The 25,948-nt window shown below is 28.9% G+C and overlaps 1 protein-coding gene across 1 annotated transcript in view; it reads left to right on the top strand.

The window, feature by feature from the left end:
* The window catches only part of LOC142326852 (G-protein coupled receptor GRL101-like), a 289,318-nt gene that overhangs the window by 242,499 nt on the left and 20,871 nt on the right, over positions 1-25,948 (top strand). Inside the window, exons 14-22 of the mRNA XM_075369587.1 lie at positions 3,259-3,370; positions 7,500-7,574; positions 10,623-10,766; positions 11,274-11,345; positions 18,086-18,157; positions 19,121-19,192; positions 20,342-20,413; positions 21,750-21,948; positions 24,294-24,492. Of these exons, the coding sequence (XP_075225702.1) occupies positions 3,259-3,370; positions 7,500-7,574; positions 10,623-10,766; positions 11,274-11,345; positions 18,086-18,157; positions 19,121-19,192; positions 20,342-20,413; positions 21,750-21,948; positions 24,294-24,492 (1,017 nt within the window). The remainder of the gene's footprint in view (positions 1-3,258; positions 3,371-7,499; positions 7,575-10,622; positions 10,767-11,273; positions 11,346-18,085; positions 18,158-19,120; positions 19,193-20,341; positions 20,414-21,749; positions 21,949-24,293; positions 24,493-25,948) is intronic.

The raw sequence follows: 25,948 nt of genomic DNA on the forward strand, positions 1-25,948 counted from the left end.
TTTTTATGTTTTCAACTGATCCAAAATGTTGTCCTTTGAGGTGGTTTTTTAAAGTCAGGAACAGAAAAAAGTTGAGGGACTGAAGTCAGGTGAATAAGGTGGTTGAGGAACTACAGGAATGTGGTTTTTTTGCCAAAAACTCACTGAAAGTGCAGTGACACAAGGTGCATTGTCATGATGCAGCATCCAGTTGTCTTTGATGGTTGGTCTCATGCGAGCAACTCTTTTCCGCATTCTTTCAAGAATTAATCGGTAAACATATTGATTTACAGTCTGTCCTGTAGGCAAAAACTCCTTATGGACAATGCCATTAATATCAAAGAAACAAATTAGCATGGTTTTGATTTGCTCATTTTTGTTTTTTTGGGCCGTGGTGAGTTTGAAGTGTGTCATCCCTGCTCTGGCATTTTGTTTCTGGGTTGTAGTCAAATATCAAAGATTCATCACCAGTAATAACATTTTTTTTTAGAAAATCAGGACAACAAAAACTCTTTTCATGAAAAGTTTGTTTATGTCTAACATGGTAAGAATAGACTAAAAATATTAATACCTAATATAAATCAGCTGTTCATATAACCATATGTTTACTAGTAACTTTACAGTACTGTCACTTTGCCTGCCAAAAAAAACTAGTCTCATTACTTTATTTACAGACCTCGTATACATATCAACTGTTGCCATTCTGGCAGCTTCATCTGCACTTTCAATTCCTGGGATATCAGCATGTCCTGGAGTCCATACAAATATACATCACTGCCCCACATCAATTTGGAACATACAGGATGTTTGTAATAAGGACATCCTTAATGTTCTTGTTCCGAATAGCAGTTAGTGCAATGTTATACTGCCATATCTGGCAGTATAACATGCAGCATGTTTCATGGGCATTTCAAGCCCATTCATGGGCATAAGCCCATGAATGGGCTTCTTCATTTACATACATGCAGCATCCAACACCGTGTTCGGTTGTAAAACTACCAGTATAAATTTTATGTATTTTTCATAGCTACTGATGGTTGATGAAAATTCCTGTTGGATGATCACTATTGATTTCTCTTTTATTTTTTCATAAGAGAGATCCAGTCTTGAGCTTACCGCTGGTAAAAACCATGGAGGTACTTCTCTTATAGAAATTGCTAATATGTTTGGTAAGGCAATTCCATATTTCCTTGTCAATTCATAATACCATATTCTGGCTGGTATCGAATAGGTAGCACGACGTTCATACAATACAGCCAAAGGATGATTGTTAAATGTTTTATTGTTTATGTGGGTAGGACTAGGCTCATATATTTACTTCATATCTTAACAATAGGCTCTTTCTTCTATAATGTAGTGGGCATTATGCCAGCATCTGACATTAAACTAATTACCAGGCTTGTACGGAAAGCACCTGTGGCATATTTAATTCTGCTGTTATGTATTACGTTTAACTTTCGTAGATGCAACTTTCTAGTGGATGAATATACAATACACCTGTAATCAAGCTTCAATTGAACCAATACTTTATACAGCCAAAGTAATATTTCTTTATCTGAGCCCCAATTGATGTTTGATAAGTATCTGATAATGTTTAGGACTTTCTTGCATATCAAGTCTTGTATATGTAGTCCCCATGTAAGAGATTTACCATATAGACCTAAAAATCATATGTTGTCTTTCTATTGGATCGGGTGATCATCAATGGTCAAAACAGGATCACGGTGAGGAATTCTTTTCCTACAGAAGTGAACACAGCACGTCTTTTCTGGTGAAAATTTGAAACCATTATTCCTTGCAACTTTTTTAAAAGCGTTTATCATTCGTTGCAATTTATACTTCACCATAACTGTAGGGTTGCTGGCTTGTACGATTGCCAGATCATCAACATAAACACTTTTGCTGATTTCTGTTAGAATGGCTAATATCAGTTTATTGATTGCAATTGTGGACAAAATATCGCTCAATGGCGAACGTTGTGGTATGCCATTTTCCAGTGTTTTTTTCTGATGAGAACTCACTGTAAATGCATACTTGAAAAGTATGTTCATTCATATAGTTGTCAAGTAATATTACTAGATTGCTGAAAATGCCATTTGTACAGTTGAAGCATTATTCCGTGATGCCAGGTCATATCAAAAGCCTTCTGCAGATCAAAGAAGACTCTGACACAATGTTTCCTTGTGATTTGTGATCTAGCTGTTATATGTAATATTCTCTAAATTTATATTTTTGTCAGTAGTTAATTGGTACTGTTGGAAACCTGCTGGATGTGATGATAAAAGATTTTCTCTTTCTAAAATCCAAACGAGTCATTTTTTCAGAAATTTTTCCCATAGTACATGTCAAGGGAAAATAGGGCAGTAACTGTTGGGATCTGTCAGATTTTTATCTTTTTTTGGAATTGGAACAACATGTGCTTTTTTTCTCTGCTGTGGGTAAATTTCATCCCATCTTATCTGATTATATAGTTCTAACAATTTAAGTTTGGCATTGGTGTTTAGCAGACCGCTAAACCGATCAGACCGATCATTATATAATAAATTTCATCTAGATCAGAAGTTTTATTGCTGATTTTGTCCAGTTCTTTCACAAGTTCTATTTTGAATGGATTTGTTGATTGCATTTTTCTACTTTCTTTTTATAGCTTCACTTATTTCATCGTTCCACCATGGAAAAGATCGCTTCTTGAGTTTCCTGAATGTTCTGGGAATACATCTTGATGCAGAGTCAAATAGCCAATCGCTATTTGTAACTCATTGACCCTTACTTTTGAATTGTGCCTCATATATATACATACACACACACACATATAATATATATAGTATTATATCAAATATTATATAAATCAAATTATATATATATATAATTTGAGTTGATATCACTTCATATGTAACATTGCTAAGACAATTATCATTTACATCATGACATGAACAATAAACACATTAAACCGTTTATTGGTCAGTAAAACCCACCAAAAATTATGACAAAAAACATTTCTTTGAACAATGGATTTAGAATGAGGAAATAATATACAATTCTCAGAGTAGAAAACCTACAAACTCTTTGAGACTGAAATTCAACTAACCAGTTATAGACTATCACAAAGAAGAGGTCTTTCAAATATCCTCATACTGACATAGAAACACTGCATAATAGTAAAAAGTTGGAAAGTGATAACTATGTAGGAGACTGAATTATTCTGTGACAGAAAATTAAAATTTTTATTTAGTTAAAAAAATTGATTGCAGAAGTTTTAATAACGTTTTTCTTTTTTAGCATTTTCTTGTTCTACTTTGGCACCTGAGTGTGAGTGCCGTGATGTTCATATGAATTGTACAGGCTTAGGAATTTCAATGGTCCCTGATGCTGAAAACGAAATAACTGCATTGTAAGTCATTTTATACATATAATAAATGATGCATGGTTACTTTTTCAATAAAATGAAATTTTTATTGTCAAATCTACTTTCATGATTGATTGACTGATTCCTATAACAGTAACGAAGACACTAGATACATATATGCAATTTCATTCAATCAAAAGCTGTGTGCTTTGCTCATATAGTGAATTTACCCTAAAAATGTTGCTTCTTAAATCCTTGGTCACCATGTTATCAAGGAACCAAAATCATTAAAGCATAAATGGTTTGGACTGGACTCAACTTTTTATCAACTTTTTTTATTGCCGTGCTAAATATATATATATATAAACATACAGATATAAGTACATATCTTGCCAGTTAAATGTTGTGTATATGTTTAATATACACACAATGTGTATTTATTAAATATTATATGTTTAGTATTACTATCTTTCTACACATTTTTCCAGAATTTGTATATATATATTTCTAATAGGATTGCTGATAGACCATTACCTACCCATCCTTTCAATGATAAAAATTTATCTTCAAATTTTAAATAGTTTGTTTATTTGTAACTGATGATGTACTTCTCATACATAACAAATGTATAAAAATAAATTATTAATTAGGATAAAAAGCTGAATTATTAACAATAAATTAAAAATGTATTGTTGTAAATTAAATTAAATGTCTAGCTTTTGCCAATTTTTAGCACTCTTTACATTATCAGAACAAGAAGCAATCAACCCAATTAATCAATTGAAGAAGTAGTTGAAAAATCAGGCTTAAGATCTCCTCTTCAAAGACAGAAACAAGTACCCCCAGTAAGTATCTCAAAAAGAGCATAGAAAAAAAGTATAGTAAAATTAAGATCACAATCCACTTTAAATATATTAGAGAAATAATTAGTAGAAATGGAACAGATAAATTAGTGATTGAGACCAAAAGACACAAATTAGAACAACTAAACCTTTGCACAAAAATATTTAAAATAGAAAGAACCTTTCTATAAATTCAAAATTTAAACTGCAATTATAATTGGAATAGAGAATCTATTCAAGATAGAAAGAAGAATTTTAAGAAAGATTTATAATTCAAGAAGAACACAAGAAAATCACAGTCTGAGATCAAATAAATAAATAAATATATATATAAGAAAATTAAAGACCTGGAAATAACAATAAGAAAACGAGTAAAATTTTATGGACACATGGGCCGAATGAACCAGTCAAGGCTAAACAAACAGATTTTCAATAAACTCTGCAACTACAGATGTCAAGGTGATTGTGTTAAATAGATGAAATGTAAATAGATGATATAAATTATAGTTAATAATGTATAAATGAAATACATTATGTGTGAAAACATAATAAAATTATCAGGAAAATCAACATTTATAATAATAGTAAATATATAAGTGTTCAGGTCTTATATACCCACAAAAAAATTATTCAACAAAAATCAAATCAATTCTTTAATGTCATAGAATATATGATTAATATATATTTTGACTCGTACAATAACTTGAAATATATAATAACTTAGAAATACAACAGAATTAATAATGATGACAAAGAGAAATAATCATTAGAGAAATACTGTATTTATAAATTAAAATAAAATGAATAATAAACAGCAGATATTTAAATTATGATTTTACAAGTTACTTTATAAATTCATAAATACATCGTTTTTATAACTTACGTTTAATCATTTCCTATAACCAAACAACAATGAATATCTGTGAGAAATTTAATCTCGACCTGTCAAGACAGCAGGGATAATTAATAAATAATTATCTAATAATACAGTTGAAAACTGTAAATATGCTACTGTAAAGCAAAAGTTCTAATACAACTTTCCGAACTATATTTTGGTTAAAGATTATTTTAAAAATATGTAGATGTGAAATTTTTTTTTAGTAAAATATTTTATATACTAGAAGCCTTGTTAAACTGAAAGTAAATGTAAGCAAAGGTCTGTTGGTTGTATTACATTTTTAAATTGGCTCTGAGTGAAGCAAACTAATTATGTTTTTAAACAAATATAATTATATTTGTTTTTAAATTTTATGGTTAGTTTTGTTAAAATATATCAGTTTGACAATGGATTTTTATTACAGAGTACAGTATGTGGATTAGAGACATTAACATTAAAATATTAACATAACATAAAATATAGCATTAAAATAATAACCTTTGACTTAGTGGAACTGACAGGTTGAATACATTGTTATACAATTTTTGTTTAACTGGGTAATATAATTACATTGTTTTTTAAACTTATTCTCTGTTATAATATCAGCATGTTTCAGTTAAAAATAACTCAAAACAGCAGGAATGATCCCACATTAATAATATAGTTTATATCATTTTTAGAATTCATATTCAATCTAAGAAATATTATGTAATAATACATTTCATTTGTAAAGTGGTTCATACAGAATAATTTTATAAATGATAACAATGATAACAATGTATCAATGTACAATGTTTGTAAATAAATCTAAAAACATTGTTGAAGTTAGCAATCTTGAAATCATAGTTTTGTAAAAGTATTATTTATTAAATCAGATTATCTTGTAATGTAACAATTACTTAGTTTAATTATTATTAACTAACAATTATCAAATTTTATTGATGATTAATCTCATTTTAATAATGGCTAATAATTAAATTATAATCATATATTTACAACATTATTCACTAGCAATCAATCTGTTGCAGGTAACAAAAAACCAAAATTAACTCATACTAATAGTGGCTAATATCAAATTAGTACAATATTAATTAAATTGATGACTTATTCTAATTAAAAATCATATTTATTTTATTCATGTAATTGAACCAGTAGTTGGAAGAGAACAAACACCATTTTTTTCACTTTCAAAGTTAAGTTGGATCTGTATTATTACATAGACACACACTTTGATGAAAAAATGAAACTAGTCCTGGGTTATGGTATGGCAGTAAAACTCACAACAAATAATTGTGAGTGGAAGAAAAGAACAAATCAGGAGTTATTTCCATCTTCTAACCGATCATGTTCGCACTTTTGACTGCTAACCTAACAAGCAGACACTCAGATATTTTCTATCTTAAAGTACAAGCAATTTGAAATGACCCCAGCATTTGAAAACAACTGGGTTACATGGTTGCTTCACAAATTATTTGCGGTCTTTTAAAACATTCACTCCCACTTGTGAAGCCTAAACTTGTAATCAGAAACTTAAACCAAATGACCAGGCCTATACAGGTAAAGTGCCCATTAAAGAAGCAAAAATGATTGACCTTATGAAAATAATCCAACGTGTGCCAAGTAACAAAAAACAGTTTTACAACTCTTTGAGTTTTACCTACAACTTCTCAAGATGAAATAACTGTTTATTTTGATGAACACACAAACGTTATAGGCCTTTTAGTAATTTTAAATTTTACTATGCAGTCAGTCATACTGCTTTCAGATAATCTTTGATAAAAAGTGAACTTATTAAAAAATTTTAAGACCTGAACAAGAGTTTTCGGACGATTTTGTGTGACAAATTCTAGCTCCCAGTGTTGTTAAACTAAAAATATACAAAACTACACTCCATATCTGTTTTTCTTTTCAGTACCTTTTTTTGGTAAGTTTTATGGTAAAAGAAACTAAACAAATTGCATGGCTATTAAATTGTTTTATGGGTAAACAATTCAACATATTTTAAGTTGGAAGAAGGGAATAACTCCAACAAATTTAATATTTTATAAAGAAAATAATTATTTTATATTTTTAAGATATTTGTTGTTATACTAGTTACAGATATAATTGTCAAAATAAATATGTATAGTTTGTGCTACAAAAAGATTTACCTAACAGTACAGAGTGTTTTTTTATTGTTTTCCAAAAGTAAGTCTCAATGCAGTTGTTCTCTCTTCAAACTATTAGTTCATTTTTATACATACTGTTATTTTTTTCTATTGCAATAGAGAACAAGCATTAAAAAGTAAATAGACACTTTGATTTTTTTTTAACAAAGACAGTCATCTGTCAGATGCTGTAACCAAACAGTTGTAGGTGAATTAATAATAGATATGTCACTCATCTTATTGTAGCTTGAAAATATTAAGATATACTTAAAGATATCTATTTCATTGTAATTTTATTGTACTTTCAGTCATCTTGGAAGCAACTTCATTAATAGAACATTAAATAACATAACTTTTCAACGCTTGGATCGACTTCTTTATCTGTAAGTATTAATTATTTGTATGTTAAGCAGAGTTTATATTTTAAAACAAAATTATAATTTTCTATATTTATTTATTCATTAACTGGCCTTACAACTGTTGCTCCTTTAGCCGTTCAGTACATATTAATGCATTTTTTTTTTTTTCAGTGAATTTTCTTGAAGTTTGGCATGAAAATACTTTGTATCAATATGACTTCAAATAAATCTGTAAACAAGATTACATACTCAAAACCATTTACAGAAAATTTTGCTTAAAATAATTTTAATTAAGAGAAATGTAATTCGTGGCTAAAATATGAAAAGTCTAGATTGTGTATTGAACCCACAAAAGCCAGAAATTAAAATCGTCAAAACTAAACTTTTATAATTGAATTTAAATACTATTGTTTTTTATTAAAAAAAAAAAAAAACTAATTTTATGTGAAGCAGAATTAAAACAAAAACCAATATAAAATTAATTGTGTAGAGGCCTCACTGAAAACAATCATCACAATTTCAAATTAGATTCCAAAACACATGGTAATCAATAAATTTGGTCATCTCAAAGAAATCTAATATAATGAAACCCACTAAACATTAACATTCTTAAAGAACTATTCAAACAATTTTTTTTTTTATTAATATGTTTATTTCAATACATTATCAAAAATACTTCCAATTTTTTTATTATCCCAGTTTGAATTTGTGCCATAAGCTACAAAATATTTAGAATCTACAATAATATGATAAGCCATTACCCAAATTTACATATTGACTTAAGTTGTTATGCAGCAGCACCACCAATAAAATGAATAATCTCTGGATTATCTTAAAATAAAATATAAGTAGGGAAAGTTAACATCTTTACAGATACTGTTTATATATTAAATATGTAATTGGTTATATCAACAAAACCCAAACACTCACTTTGTTATACTTTCTTCCACCTGAAATATCTATAAGCATAAACAATCAAAACAGAACATATCAACAGAATCATCAAACATAAAACAGAATCATCTGAGTTTAATCTGCTCTAGCATCCCAACTCCGTAGGGGAAGATACCCTCCTTGTGATGTTTGTTACCGGTCGCCACACCACTCCCTCCGTTCCAAGCCCTGAGGGGCTTTACCGGAGGTCGTCTTTAGACCCTCTAACTGATTACATCTCACAGTCATCAGCCAGGCCTCGGTCAGGATGCCACCGATATAAATACCTCCGCAGACATTTACATCAGTAAAATACAAATAAAATTTTGCCTTCACGTAGGCCTCAAACGAGCATCTTCATATTCAACCTAGCATGATTCTCTCAAACTAACTAACCGAGACGGCGGAAGCTCCAAACCGAATCACAAACAATGCCAACCATGGCACGATGCCAATGCACCTACCTCCAACCAATCCAATGCCTAGGCCGGAACCCTAGCCACCCGAGCGAGACCTTCCATCGATCAAATACCTCGATTAAACTCCCTCTGCAGACCTACACACCATAAGGACATGAAGAAAACCAGCCACTATAGACCACTCCTCGCGGGGATCATCCAGTTAATACAGAGAACCAGAAAGGAATGTATTCTCTCAAGTTCCCTAACAGCTCGTGAACATTCGACCTCATATTGAGGACAAACATAGAGGACGTGGTTCACTGTATAATCGGTCCCACAATCTGGGCACTGACTCAAATCCAACAAATGAAACCTAGCCAAACTTACCCAAAAGGCACCATGTCCAGAGAGAAACTGTGTGATATACTGATTGGGTGAAACCCATTTAATCGCACCTAAATCAGACACTTTAGGAAATACACCATGTGTTTAGCGACCTGTAGGGGATTTATCCCACCTGACCTGCGAAGACACAAGGCCCCGGTCTTCAATCTTCAGATTTCATTCTGACAATAGGTTATTTACCTTGGAAATGTAGCGTTCCTTACACTCATTAGCCAAGATATCTATTGGTTTGACTCTGGCTATAACACAGACTGCCTCCTGTGAAACTGTTCTATAACCGTCTATAACAGCCAGCAAGAGGAGTCGCTGGGCCCACATCAAAATGTCCGTATAACACCTAAAGGCCAAGCAGTGGGCAGACAGTTGCAGCACATAGCATAATAGCCTCTCTGACACCATTGTAAAGGATACGCATGGTATGGTAATTGAACCCCCAATCGGGATGAATGACTCTACGGATTCCATAAAAAGCATCAGTGGCCCTTTTTTGCTACATTCTGTAGATGTTCCTTGAACCAAAAATTCTCATCAAGGATAATACCCAGGTACTTTTGAGCCATAACGTACCAAATGTAAAATTCTGTACAAGTGCAAGTTTATGTATATGTGTAGTGCAATTTTATGGCAGTAATACAATGGTGAAAGTTACCAAGAAGGAAACATATTTTTCAGGAAATTCAAGATCAAGGACACGAACATTAGTTAGTCTCAGATAACCAAAGGAATCATATACTGAGGATATATGGTAAAATGATCTTCAAGTTTATTCGACATTATAGAATGTTGAGTTTCTTTACAATGACCTATATAAATAACTAGAAATTGCTCTAAAACTGTTGTTGCCAGAAAACAAAGATATGGTTCAAATAATTAGAAATTGTTCTAAAACTGTTGTTGCCAGAAAACAAAGATATGGTTCACTATCCTCTACTAGAGTGTTTACTGAAGATATTATGAACTAGACTGAAAAGCTAATTAAAGAAGGTTATATACAGAAATATTAAAATATTTTAAGACTTGTTCATTTAGTAAAGGTATACACAATTATGTTGTAATCTATTTGTTATTATACTAAAACCAGAAAGAACTTAAAAGACATTAAATCTGCTATATAAATATTTATTGCTACTTACCTAACATAACACTGAAATTTTGATAAAACACATTTTAAAGATTAATTTTTTATCATTATGCATTCATCAAAATAAAGTCTTAGAAGTGCTTTTCTTATGAATCGTTTAGTAATTACATTATGGTGTATGTGTATATTTATCTACATCAGTAGTATTTTTATTCTTTGACTGATATTTTTTATTAATATAATTTGTTATAGTGACTTGAGCAACAACAGCATTACAGAATTGTACCCTCATATGTTTTGTAATCTTTGGCGGTTAACTCTTCTTAATCTCCAAAACAACAAAATTACAGTTTTGGCAAACAGTTCATTTTACGGTTTACCCAGTGTGACAGGGTTGTAAGTATTTCAGTATTAAAATTTTATATTTTTTCTGTTTTCATTAAAATTATAGCATATTAATATCTGTTAAATAATATTTTAGAATGCAGGACTTTTAGAATAGCAAACTGTCTTGAATGATTAGGGGCTCATCCTGGATTTAATATGTTTATTTTTTTATATGCTTTTAAAGCATGTGTAAATTGTTGCACATGGTTTGAATGACTGTATTGTACAAAACTATACTGTAACAGAATTTTTTGCTTTCATTCCAAATCTTGCAGGCAGATACGTTTATTTCACAGTGAGTAAATAGTCATGAATGCTTAAGCATAGAGCTAACATTCTCTTATTGTTTGTATTAAGGATACCTTTGTTGTTCTGTGTATTAAAGCATTGTGAGTATACTTGTACATTGAAAAGAAAAAAAATTGCAGTAGTAATTTTTAATACTGAAATAGTTTTCATCACTTAGTAACATTCTCCTAAGAGATTAATTAATTATTTCCTTTACCTTTTATACAGATATTTGCAAGGAAATGAAGTTCACACAATTCAAGCAATGGCCTTCTATGGATTATCTGCCTTAACAGCTTTGTAAGTAAATTATTTAACTTCAATTTTTACTAATTCTTTTTACTTTTTTATTCAAACAGAAACTGACACATTACAGTATTGTCAGTAGTTTGAAACTGAGAAAAAATTTTAAATTATATTCTGTAAGCTTTAGAAGAATTTAAAGAATACTTTTTAGTGATATATATGGTAAAATACGGAACAAATTTAAAAAATATATTAAAGATTTTTATTTGATAACTTGATCAACAGTATAGGTACTGATGGAGATTGTTTTTGAATTATCATCAAAATGAATTTCTTAACTGCCACAAAATGGGCATCAGTCTTATAACTGATGCACATCTTAAAACTCTTGATAGTTTTGATTTTAAAACTCTTATAACTCAAAGGAGTTTTGAAAGCATCTTTTGGAAGTATATCTGAAATTAAGAGCATAATGTTATATTTAAAATTTTTTTATTAAATGTATGTATTTTTACTTGATATCTAGAAAAGTGTTTCATATAAATGTAATTTTCTTTGATGAAACAAAGCAATATTTTTCAAGGATTTTGGTTTTTTTTTATTTTTTTGTATAGATAATATATGATCCTTGATCCTTTTGATCTCTGTTAAAATTGCTAAATTATACAGAATTTTGAATATTAAGCAGCTGAAAAAGTTTCATGATAAAAAACTATTATGTTTCATGAAATGATCGTTTAAACATTATTAAACTACATCATAACACTTTCAGCTGTTTACATGATCATTTGTTAAAATTTTGTTTTTTCTTTTAAATGCTGCATAGTTTTCAAGTATGTTAAGATACATAGTGCCATTTTTTTTTTGTACACAATATAATTATTAATATCTAAAAACTTATCAATAGGTTTTTTGTGACATTGGTATACTTTTTAATTAGTTTAAGAGATATAAGAAAAATATATATTTTGTGGTAAACTTATATATTCTACACATATATGAGTACAACAATGGATCAAACCTTAGCACATTTTATAAATTTGAAGACAGACATGCAGAAGTATAAGTCAATTATATAGTTAGTATTCTGAATGGACACAATTCAAATCTGATACACTTTTTTAAATTTTAAAAATACCTTATTAACTCAAATAAACATCAGCTGGAAACACAGTCTAGACATTTATGTTAGTGTTACTTAAGATGGCAACAAAAGTAACTGAAAACATTATAACATAAAATTAATGAAATGTGTGATATCTAAAAAGTCACGCTCTATGAATCATGAGACCTTACCATTGGTGAGGCAGCTTGAGTGCTCAGTGATACAGAGTAGCTGTACCAAAGGTGCAACCATATTGGAGAGGTATCTGTTGAGAGCCAGACTAAGGAATGATTCCTGAAAGAGGGCAGCAGCTCTTTCAGTAGTTGTTAAGGGCATAGGTCAGGATGACTTAAACAGCCATATCAACATCACTCAGCCCTCTAAGTACTGTGCAGCTGAAAGCAATGGAAAACTACAGCTGCTTTTTTTTCAAAAAAATGTAGCTCTATGCATTTTCATATAGCAATGATGAAGGCGCCTTCCTTGGTAAAATATTCCGGAGGTAAACTAGTCCCTCGTTTGGATCTCCAGGTGGAGACTACTAAGGAAGGGGTCACCAGAAAATTAAAAAATAATATTCTACGAGTCGGAGCATGGAATAGTAAAAGTCCCAAATAGGTTGGTAAGTTAGAAAATTTAAAGAAGGAAATGGATAGAATAAATATAGATGTAGTAGGAATTAGCAAGGTTCGGTGGGAATAGGAAAATGACTTTTGGTCAGGTGATTTTAGAATAATTAACTCAGCTTCAAATAATGGGCAGGCAGGAGTAGGTTTTGTAATGAACAAGAAGATAGGGAAGAGAGTAGAGTTTCAAAATGCATAGCGATAGAATCATTGTAATAAGGATAAAATTGAAACCTAAACCGAAAACGATTATTTACATCTATATGCCTACAAGCGCCAATGATGTTGATGAGGTAGAGTGTGTATACAAAGAAATTGACAAAGCAGTTAAACACATAAAAGGAGATGAAAATTTAATAATAGTTGGAGATTGGAATGCAAACATTGGAAAAGGTAAGGAAGGAAATATAGTGGGTGAATACGGGCTGGGCAAAAGGAATGAAAGAGGGGGACCAACTTACAGAGTTTTGCACGAAGTATAATTTAGTAATTGCCAACAACCAGTTTAAAAATCATAATAGAAGAATGTACACATAGAAAAAGCCAGGTGATACTGCAAGGTATCAGATAGATTATATCATAGTTAAGCAAAGATTTAGAAATCAACTCTTCGACTGCAAAAATTACCCTGGAGCAGACATTGATAGCAACCATAATTTAGTGTTAATAAAATGTAGATTGGGGTTTAAAAAAGGTGAATTGGCTGAAAAAAAGGTGTCAGATGAATCGGTGGAATTTAGAGAAACTTGAGGAAGAGCAGGTAAAGAAGATTTTTGAGGAGGACATCGCAAGAGGTCTGAGTAAAAAAGATAAGGTAGAAAATGTAGAAGAAGAATGGGAGAATGTTAAAAAGGAAATTCTTAAATCAACAGAAGTGAACTTAGGTGGAACAAAGAGAACTGATAGAAAACCTTGGATTTCAGATGACATATTGCAGCTGATGGATGAACGTAGAAAATATAAGTGATATAAATATAATGCTAGTGATGAAGAAAGTAAAAGGAAGTATCGACAATTAAGAAATACTGTAAACAGGAAGTGCAAACTAGCGAAAGAAGAGTGGATTAAAGAAAAGTGTTCAGAAGTGGAAAGAGAAATGAACTTTACATTGGTAAAATAGATAAAGCATACAGGAAAGTTAAGGAAAATTTTGGGATACATAAATTAAAATCTAATAATATGTTAAACAAAGATGGTACACCGATATATAATACGAAAGGCAAAGTCTATAGGTGGGTGGAATATATTGAAGAGTTATATGGAGGAAATGAAAATGTAGAGAAAATAGTGTTATAGAGGAAGAAGAGGAAGTCGAAGAGGATGAAAGTGGAGAAACAATACTGAGATCTGAATTTAAAAGAGCATTAAAAGATTTGAATGGCAGAAAGGCTCCTGGAATTGACAAAATACCTGTAGAATTACTGCTCAATGGAGGTGAGGAAGCAATTGATAGATTATACAAACTGATGTTTAATATTTATGAAAAGGGGGAAGTTCCGTCAGACTTCAAAAAGAGTGTTATAGTCATGATATCAAAGAAAGCAGCAGCAGATAAATGTGAAGAATACAGAACAATTAGCTTAACTACCCATGCATCAAAAATCTTAACTAGAATTCTGTACAGAAGAATTGAGAGGAAAGTGGAAGAAGTGTTAGGAGAGGACCAATTTGGTTTCTGGAAAAGTATAGGGACAAGGGAAGCAATGTTAGGCCTCAGATTAATAGTAGAAGGAAGATTAAAGAAAAACAAACCAACATACTTGGCATTATAGACCTAGAAAAAGCATTCGATAACATAGACTGGAATAAAATGTTCAGCCTTTTAAAAAATTAGGGTTCAAATACAGAGATAGAAGAATGATTACTAAGATTTACAGGAACCAAACAGCAACAGTAATAATTGAAGAACATAAGAAAGAAGCTGTAATAAGAAAGGAGTCCGAGAAGGATGTTCCCTATCCCCGTTTTTAATCTTTACATAGAACTAGCAGTTAAAGATGTTAAAGAACAATTTAGATCCAGAGTAACAGTACAAGGTGAAAAGATAAAGATGCTACGATTTGCTGATGATATAGTAATTCTAGCTGAGAGTAAAAAGGATTTAGAAGAAACAATGAACGACATGGATGAAGTCCTACGCAAGAACTACTGCATGAAAATAAACAAGAACAAAATGAAAGTAATGAAATGTAGTAGAAATAATGAAGATGCCCACTGAATGTGAAAATAGGAAGAGAAAAGATTATGGAGGTAGAAGAATTTTGTTATTTGAGAAGTAGAGTTATTAAATATGGACAAAGCAGGAGCGATATAAAATGCCGAATAGCACAGGCCAAACGAGCTTCCAGTCAGAAATATAATTTGTTTACATCAAAAATTAATTTAAATATCAGAAACAGATTTTTGAAAGTATATATTTGGAGTGTCGCTTTATATGGAAGTGAAACTTGGACGATCAGAGTACCTGAGAAGAAAAGATTAGAAGCTTTTGAAATGTGGTGCAATTGAAGAATGTTAAAAATCAGATGGGTGGATAAAGTGACAAATGAAGAGGTGTTGCGGCAAATAGATGAAGAAAGAAGCATTTGGAAAAATATAGTTAAAAAAAGAGACAGACTTATAGGCCACATACTAAGGCATCCTGGAATAGTCTCTTTAATATTGGAGGGTCAGGTAGAAGGGAAAAATTGTGCAGGCAGGCAACGTTTGAAATATATAAAACAAATTGTTAGGGATGTAGGATGTAGGGGGTATACCGGGAATCTTGGATAGCTGGATCAAGAAAAGTAAATTTAATTCAGTTTTGTCATTAAAAACAAATACATTTGAATAATCTTCAGCTCTGACTATCAAAGATAATAATAATATGAAATATAAGTTGTATTTTATAGTGAAAAAAAATCAGTGAAACAAAATAGTAAGGTACAGTGGCTAACCTCTTAAAAAATACATCCTACCTCGCACTATTTTGGAAGTGGCTAAAGCAATATAAGGTATAAAACGTAATAAAAAGATGTTAATCTTACCAGAAAATAGTTTATAAAATTATGATACTTGTGATCAAATTTTATGATTATTTCAAACACACATATTCGTACAATTTGGTCAAATTAAAGGGCAGTAATTTGGAAATGGAAAAAAATATCAACAAAGTTGAATAAATTTATTCTGCTCCAATCAAAAAAAAGATTTAATAACACATGCGATTCAGTTTTCACAACACAAAAGACTTTATAAAGAACTCCCCCATAACAATACATGGGCAAACTATAGGACAATTATGTGACAAAATCTAATTTTACATGAAATAATAAAAAACCCTGTACAATTATGTAATTTACAAAACTTTTTTAAAAATAATGTCTCATCATACTACTTTGGTAAAACAATTAAAGTCGCCATTCAGATTTGGATTGTACGCAAATAAGTATATACTAAATGAGTTTAAAACAATATTTTTAACTAAATGAATACTTTTCAAAGATAAGAGCTAGCTAAAATATGAGAGTTCAGTTTCAGAATAAGTAAAAAGTGAGATTTTACTATTATGATGAATAAAATATAAAATAGTACATGAACATTACAATAAACTTACAGAATTTTTAAAAATACAAAAACCAAAATGAATGATCAATGATTCAAAATTTTATTCATGTACTGTATGTATGATTCAATAGAAACAACAGTGTATCAGATCATGTATCACTCTATTAAAAACACATTTAAAATTTTATTTGTTCATTCAAGGGAAGAAATTATATAATAGTTATAAATGAACTATACAAGAAATTTAAAATAATATAATTATTAATTCTCTTAAGTAATTAACTACACTAAAATAAAATTAAAATATTTATTAGTTTCAAATCAATTTCATTTGAATATAACATAAAAATCCATTTTTTTAAATCATTAAGAAAAATAAAATAAATTTTGCTGTTAATGTTATGATTGAAATTTATGCAGACAAGAGAATAAAGTGGTCTAATCTCTTCCAAAATAAGATCACACTTACCAAAAACTACAATTTTATTCAAATCCATTTTTTTATCATAACATTTTATATTCAATTATGTTTATCTACCATCTATGTTTCTCATAACTCACAGAATATGAATAATGAAAAAATCCCCTTCAGCACGCTGGAAAATGGAAGTAGATTTCACCAGTGCTAAGTAGGGGTTGGAAAAGATTTCCACCTTAAAGTTAAGAAAAACTTCAAATTTACTCAATATGACAATGGTTGCATGTAAAAAAAGTTTCAGGTGTTTAGCATACGACAAACCCCATCTTCTTACAATTCCAGCAACATCCCTTGCCATAAGGGTTGGTCATATCAAAAATTGTTTCAGACAAAAGTTTTAGGTAATGTTTAGAGGACTAATAACTACTTCAAACCGATTTGATACTGTGCCTATTAAGGGTGGTATGATTTTTTTTGTCTTCAAAAGCCCATTTTTCCCACCCACTGGACCAATGGTTGATGATATCAAAAAACTTTACTTAGATAAGTTTTAGGCCCTTATCCAAAGAATAGTAGGAACTTTAAACGAATTTGATATTTTACTTAATAAGAAAGTTATAGCAATATTTTGTTTTTTTCAAAAAAGCCCCCACCCCATTTTCACCCCATGGTCCAATTTTGTCCATTAACGAACTCCACTGAGATTTTGGGTCATTATATTTTGTGTATCAGTTTGAAAGTGATTAGCACAAAATTATGGCAGTTATCATGGCCACAAGAAAGTGAAATATATATATATATGTAAATGTATATATAAATTTTGAACTGACGGTGGTTTCGGGGTCTGGGGGATGTAAAACACGAAGATATGTCAAAATTTCCTGGAAGTCGAATCATGGTACCCATTACAATAGGTAGCTTTCTTATGAAATCTACCTAAAAGGTTTCACAAAGTTTAACTTAGTAAATTATCATTAAAATAAATACATAAACTTTAAAAAAAACTGCAATGTTCTGTATAAAAATAAAAAAGCAGTTCTTACATGAAAATTTTTTTTTTTATTTTGTATTTTGTAATTATTTTATTTTGTATCATCAGGGATCTTCACGGACAGAAGATAAAGTATATTGAACCAGAAGCATTTATGGGTCTACGTAATCTTGCTGGATTGTAAGTTTCCATAAAAAAAAGTAATTTTACATTTATGTTCATCTATTTATTTAACTATTAAAATAAATATTTTAAATATTATTAATATCTTAAGTGTGTGAGTGTGTGAGTGAGTGTGTGCATGTGTGTGTGTGTGTATGTGTGTGTGTGTGTGTGTGTGTGTGTGTGTGTGTGTGTGTGTGTGTGCGTGCGTGTGTGTGTGTGTGTGTGTGTGTGTGTGTGTGTGTGTGTGTGTGTGTGTGTGTGTGTGTGTGTATGTGTATGTGTTCATAGATGCAAGCTAACACTTAACATGTATATTATGAATAAAATGTATTTATTTATTGTTATTATTGGTAAACAAAAATTTTTATTCAAAATACATTTCAGTAAATGAAAGTTACAGTAAAATCCTCAAATATGTATTCAATTAATTTATAAATTCTGATTATGCTTTGGTGGTCAGCAAAAATCATGAGTATTTCATGTATGTCTTTATGTATCTTATTTCTAGGTAAAATTAATAATTACATTTTAATTGAAATTTTTGTTTGTAATTGCAAATTACATTAAATAAAATTAAAATTATATTTAATCAAAAGAAAATTTACTATTTTTATATAAGTAGATACTGATTTACTTTTTTTTTATAATAGCAGATTTTGCACACCTTTGGGGGGGGTCGCATTCTGAGATATCGGAACAGATTTGCTAATTTTATAATATTATTTTATATTAGTCTGATTATGTTGTTAATGAAGATCTATGATAGATTGGTTTTAATTTTACAATTAAAATTATACATGCAATACATAAATTGTAAAATTATACAAAAATTATTAACTTAAAATTAAATTATAAATTATAAAATTAGGAACATAAAATTATACATAAATTAAAATTGCATAAATTATACAATTTTAACTCATCTCCAGTAGTATGTATTTTAATGTATGTATGTATATATATATTTCATTTTTTTAGAGATCTTTCACGTAATGAGATTGAATACCTTGAAGAGCTTACACTTCGTGGATTGTCTGGATTGCTTTCTCTGTGAGTTAGTACGTACTACTAAAATATATCTAGCATAGTACCAATTATTATATAAAAAATAATCCATAATTAATAAAAAAAATCAAATATTGTCGTATATTTTAAAAGAATTGACATCTTTTTATAAATTAAATGTGGAAAACTTAATAAATTTTGAAAACATTATTATTAAAACAAATTAGTAGTCATATTTGTTAAACAACCACCATTTCTGCCATGACTTAAATTTTTGTGTATTGAAGCTGATACAAATAAATGTGCAGGATTAGCATGATATGTATTTTTTAAATGAAAAAAAGATTTATTAGAAAATATTAAGAAAAATATAAGTCTATGAAAATGATTAGGAAAACGAACAAAAATGTTGAATTATTACTTGTAGAAAAATAAATTTAGCAAGAGATTATACCAGTTGTAATGCAAAAATTGCAGGACATTGCAATTTTTTGCCCCTTGTACTTAGAACAAATAACATTTATTACAGTACTACTTAACCATAAATTATTTAAGATAAAGTGAAATGAAATTGATCAGATGAAAAATGTGTGGGCTAGAATTCCTGGTCATGTAACCAGTAAGACCCCCAAATTAGTAAAAGATGAATAATTAGAAGATAAAATAATTGAAAGATGAAATTTTAAAAATAACACTAATATTAATTGTACATTTTTTCTCATCTATCATTTGAGTGGTTAGCAGCTGGTGTAGTTTCTGTCGCATTCTATCTTCATATAACAGTCACATGTTATCTTCATATATGTACATATGATTTTGATCTTTATCTTACTAACAATTTCCACCCAAACATAATTCAAAATGTTCTTTGTATACTGTATTCTTAGATGTCTTCTACAATTCTCCCTTAAGCTTGTTTACTTATATGTTAGGAAGAACATAATAATATGTTCTTAAAGTACATGTTCCATTAGGTAAGTAAAGTACTGTATATTTTGGGAAAAATATAGTAATATTCATCTGTTAAACATTTTAATATCAAGCGTTTGATGTACTTCCATTAAAATTAATGATTACATGTTTCATGTTAGTATATTCCTCTCTCACTAGTTAATGAAACTTAAGTTTTGTCTATGAAACATAATATTGTTTAAGTTTAATTGCTATTATTTTCTTTGTTTTGAATTATTTCAGGGATTTAAGTAAAAACAAAATAAGGCTAATTGCACCTCATGTGTTTTTAAATACTCCTATCATGGAAAAATTGTAAGTAATACATTATTTTCATTACGATTTTAATTTTAGAAAATTTAAATGCACAATATTCATACTTATTTAAACATATTTAAATCTCTCTTTCTAAGCGAGTTATTAATTATTATTAACAACACAAACCAGAATGATAAAGTAAGGTTTTATTAATTAACTTAGCACAATAATTTTTTGAAGGTCATATTTTACCCTCTTAAAACTTCATATTTTTATAGATACTGGTATTTTAAGTTTAAATAACTGGTGAGTGATGATGAAGAAACTCTCAAAAACACTACTATTCTAAGTGAGGTATGTATAAAAACTAACTTACAACTCTGTTTTGATAGTTCATACACACCAACTGAATAAAAGTGAGAAATTTTTTATTTGACTACTGTTTTTTTCTTTAAATTTTTTTACATCTCTTAAAACAAAATTATTTAATTACTTATTTTTCTATAAACATAATTTAAAATTTTCACTCAATACAGTGGAATTAAGTGGTCATGTAGTAAATTGAAAATTAACTCTCAAGTTAGGTCAGAAAAAAATTTGAATTAAAAACATGGTAAAGTTTTAAATAAATTATTAATACCTAAGAAATTTATTAACTATTTATTTTTTAAACTTCTAAGAGTAAGAATTTGAAAATATATGGCTATATTTAAAAAGGTTGGGAGCAGGGAAATTTTCTTTTGTCCAACAGAAGAAAACTTTTGCCACACCTGTAATTTCATTTATTCTGTAGATCTGATCAGCAGTTAAATATGTAACATTAATTTAGTTTCTTTATATCATTTACACTAATAAAACTTTGTTTTCTTGAATGTAAAAGTATGAAATTAATCAGGATTCACATTGTAATAAATACAAAAAAATCCTATTATATTTAAATCAAGAATTTATTTAGCTACCCTTTTGCTTGACATTCATTCTGTTAGTGCCAAAGTCATCTTAATTGCCATGTTGAAGTCTTCAGAACTCTACATTCATGATCTCTCATTGCAGAATTTGTCTTTTTTTTTATTTTTCCCTAGCATGCTTATTAAAAATTTCAGCCACTTGTATTTTACTATTTTTCCTCTTGTACTTACCAAAGATTCTGTACCATATATTATGTTAAAATCGACAGTAATTTAACACTATTGTCTTCCTTTTGTTGTCAAACTTCAAAATGTGAAAAAATGATATGATTCTGTACCATATATTATGTTAAAATCGACAGTAATTTAACACTATTGTCTTCCTTTTGTTGTCAAACTTCAAAATGTGAAAAAATGATATGATTTTTTATGAAAGTAGCAACCTTATCGCTTATATACATCATACATTTATGTTTTTGAAACAGGATTACAGATGAATTTCGATTTTGCTGTTTGGCTCGACACGTTAATCATTGTGAACCCCCAAGAGATGAATTCAGTTCTTGTGAAGATCTGATGTCAAATCTTGTGCTGAGAGTATGCGTCTGGGTGTTAGCAACTGTTGCAACATTTGGAAATATTTTGGTGATAGCTTGGCGAAGCAGATATAAACATTGTAATCAGGTACTATCTAACCTTCTTCAGTTTAATAAGCATTCATTTTTAATAAAATTCGGTACAAAAATATTGGTACCATTCTAGGAATCTTTCATTAATGCTACAGAAGTTGAATTCTATGTCAGTTTAATGTTAGATCAATCTGCAATATAAAATTTATAAAAAAAAAATAGTACAGAATTAGACTGAATTATGTTAAGAACTTAATTAAAATAAGATTAAGAATATGTCAATAGTGTATATAAATATAAGACACATAATATGTATATATATTCATGGTAAACCAGGTCATGCACATGTTTCTTTTAACACTAAAGAACATCTGATTGTCAGTAGTACAAGCATGAATGTTAAACACTGTACTACGTAAAGCAATTAATTTATAATATATAAAATGGGTAATATCAGAAGGTGTAAAAGAAAATTAAAGAATCTTATTTAATTTTTCTTTTAATTTTTTAAATGAATTCTTAAATTATGTTAGTACAGAAAATGTTAGATAAAGTTTTAGCAAATTTCAAGGATGGGATTTATGAAAAATACCACTTAGAAAAGACCAAGTAGGATAGCTACACAATTAGTCATCAAATCTTTTTCCCTTTCTTGCATGTCTTATATAAATTGATATCTATAAATATTAGAATTTTTAAAATGTAATTGTTTAAACACATCTTTCTCTTTGTGAAATAGTTTGTTGGCTTGCTTATGTAAATTTCTAAGCAATTTTTTAGTTCATTGAACAATTACATAATCTTTCTATTTATGAAAAGTAAAACATTGTATTAAACAACAAAGAATATGCATATAATATACTATCGCTACTTTTCATACATTGATAAAAAGATACTATAAAACAATAATTTTGTACATTCCTTATCATTAGCATTATCATTACTTCTCAACAAACACATTGATACACTTCATTCACAGAATATAAAAATAACAAATTGTCTGATTTCCTGTATCTCTTCACAACCAAAGAAAATAAACAAAAACACTTTCAAGATACTTAGAAACCCACTAAAACACATCTAATCATTCAGCACAAACATGTTTATTGGCTTTTTCAAACACTCTGAATAGATTAATAAGCACAACTTTGTTTGCTGTTAATTAAAATTAATAGCAGTAAAACTTTTAACACTGTGAATGACTAACATCTCCATACATTTAAATAATGTATTTCATAACTTAAAAAAAAATCAAAAACAAGCCTAATGACAAAGCATAATACTAACAGAGTACAGTCAAAAGGTTCTCTTACAAGACTTATAAACATAAAATTATGTTTTAAATTGAGTCAACATCACTCCGAAATGACTGTTTTTGACATAATGCCTCTGTTATGCTTGGAATGTAAAAATCCCATTCTTCAAGTATGATAAACATAATTGTGATTTCACTGAATTACTTCCATGTTATTAAAGAGGTGATACTTCACCTTATGCATATATACCTTATTCACCTTATCTGTTGAGATAAAAAAGGAATGAGGAGGCCAAACCCAGTGAATAGACAGGTAGAGTCCAATCATATGACCCTAAAAATCATAAAATTAGTATGACCCTAAAAATCATGTGTTTTGGAAGCTGTGTTACCAGCAGTATTGTCATGATGAAGCACCCATTTAACTTCACATCATAATTCAGATCATTTGAGTTGATGATCTTGTCTCAGAAACATACTTGTACAAAATGTTCAGATATCCCAAAAAACATAGAACCATTGTTGAAAATTTGACCTAATTCGAATGTAGAACATGATTACTTTCAGTTTAAGTTCAAGGAACTTACAGGAATCGCAAATAGGTAATTGCACATGGTCAAAAAGTGCATTAATACGAGTCCTGTCATAAATAAAGTTATATTATTTGTTGCACTGTCTCCAAAATGTTTCTCCATACCTTGGATGCTTGCACAAATTTATGCCAATTTCAGTTCATTCACAACCATTATACAGTAAGTACGCTAAAAGCACTAATGAAAAATATAATTTTGAAGGGTAGAGAAAAATTTCATAAATTGCCAAACAAATTGAAAATTGTAAGAATGTTTTTATTAATGTAGTAATAATTATATATATATTATATATATATATATATATTTTTTATATATTATATTAATTATTATATATTTCAATCATAATTGAAATATATAATAATTCAGACTAAACAAATTTCCTCTTTATAAAATGCAAGTAGTAATTATCAAATAATAATTGATTTTAAGATCTAAATATTATTGACTATTTTGTTTATATACTGCATTAATTATCAGTTTCAGGATATGTATTTATTAACAATAATATTAATTTTAAGAGTGTAACATACTCAGTATATGCAGTCTGTACAGGTCCACTCCTTCCTGATTACAAACCTAGCACTGGGTGACTTACTGATGGGATCTTACTTGCTGCTAATTGCTTTTGTGGACTGGCATTATAGAGGAGTTTACTTTATACATGATTCAAATTGGCGTTCGAGTCAGCTGTGTGCTTTTGCTGGTTTTATCAGTACTTTTTCTAGTGAACTTTCTGTCTTCACACTTACAGGTATGTTTTACTAATTAAATTTATTTTCACAGTAATAGAGGAAAAATATTTTATTACTAATCCATCTTAATATGATTCATTTTTTCACATCTGTCTTTACTTATGTAATATCAGATAACAATAGTCATAGCTATGATCTGTGTTTCGGTGACAGCATGTATACGTACACTCATACACCTTTAGGCATGATAGAACTTTCATGAAAGTATTTAAAAAAAAAGTAAATCTGATTTTTCTATAACCTCTCTTTAATAAGTATTTTAGTTTCTCAGATGAGAGTTCATATGTATGTCTATCGATGTCAGTAGTATATGTGTTCATTTAAGAAGCAGATCTTTTTAGAATAATTTTTTGATAACTACTTCTCTTTATAGTCACAATAAAAAATGGGCATTGTTTAAATAAAAAGATATCTTAAAACATCATAAAAGACAACTTTAAAAAAGTGATTTTTCTTTACCAATTTTTTAATTGGTTATAGGTGTTTCAAATACATGTAAAAATTTAGAACTCTGAGCCAGAATAAATATATTAAAATTTTATTAGAACTGTTGAACCACTATAGAGAAAGGCAACAAATAAACCATATTTATTTTTGTAAACAGCAATATTTAAAAAAAATAAACATGATTTCTTTTTAATAACTTTCCATGAATTGCTTTTAAGTGTTAAAAAATGAGCAAAAGTAAAGAATACAAAAAAAAAATAAAATTATCAAAATCAAAAAAAAATTGTTTTTGAGATTTTGTAATTCTAATTTTACAAGTGGCAGTTAAAGCTTATTGAGTAGTAATTTATTTTTTTTAGTTTTTAGGGTTGCAAGTGCCTTATAATTTTGAAATCATCAAAAAGATAAAACTTCATTTAAAAAGTAAATTTATTTATTAATAACAATAGTTTCAGGTAGTTCAAAATACCACTTGGATTTTTTTTTTTACTAAATACTCCATATGAGTTTTATATATCAACTCGTTTAGCAACTCCCCTCTCTTTTGGAAAAAACGTTTTCCAAGTAGATTCCTAGTGTAACAGTGATTTAATACAAAATTCATCCAAGCAACATTTAAAAAATGACAGTCTGTAATATCTGGATTTTAGTCTTTGAAAATTACATACAGTGTTAATAAATGTAATAAAAAAAAATATTGTTACAATTGAGTTTAGCTCAATAGTCAAGTTGTTCACTACCATTAAATGGTATACTTTACTTGCTGAATGCTTTTCTGTTAATTAGCGGTTCCATTATTAGTTGTCGATTATATGTAAAATGTTACGTACATAAAAAAAATATATTATGATACTACTTAATTTAAAACTTTCAGTTAATATTATTTTAAGTATTTTAATTTTAATTCAAATAAAAACTATGTCAAATAAAAATTGTTTAATGTTGAATCCAGTTAATTAGCTTCACAATTTTTATTTTTTTTAACAAACCACTATAATAGAATAATTA

This window comes from Lycorma delicatula, chromosome 6, assembly GCF_047948215.1.
Source record: "Lycorma delicatula isolate Av1 chromosome 6, ASM4794821v1, whole genome shotgun sequence".
In the NCBI taxonomy this organism is placed as follows: Eukaryota; Metazoa; Arthropoda; class Insecta; order Hemiptera; family Fulgoridae; genus Lycorma; species Lycorma delicatula.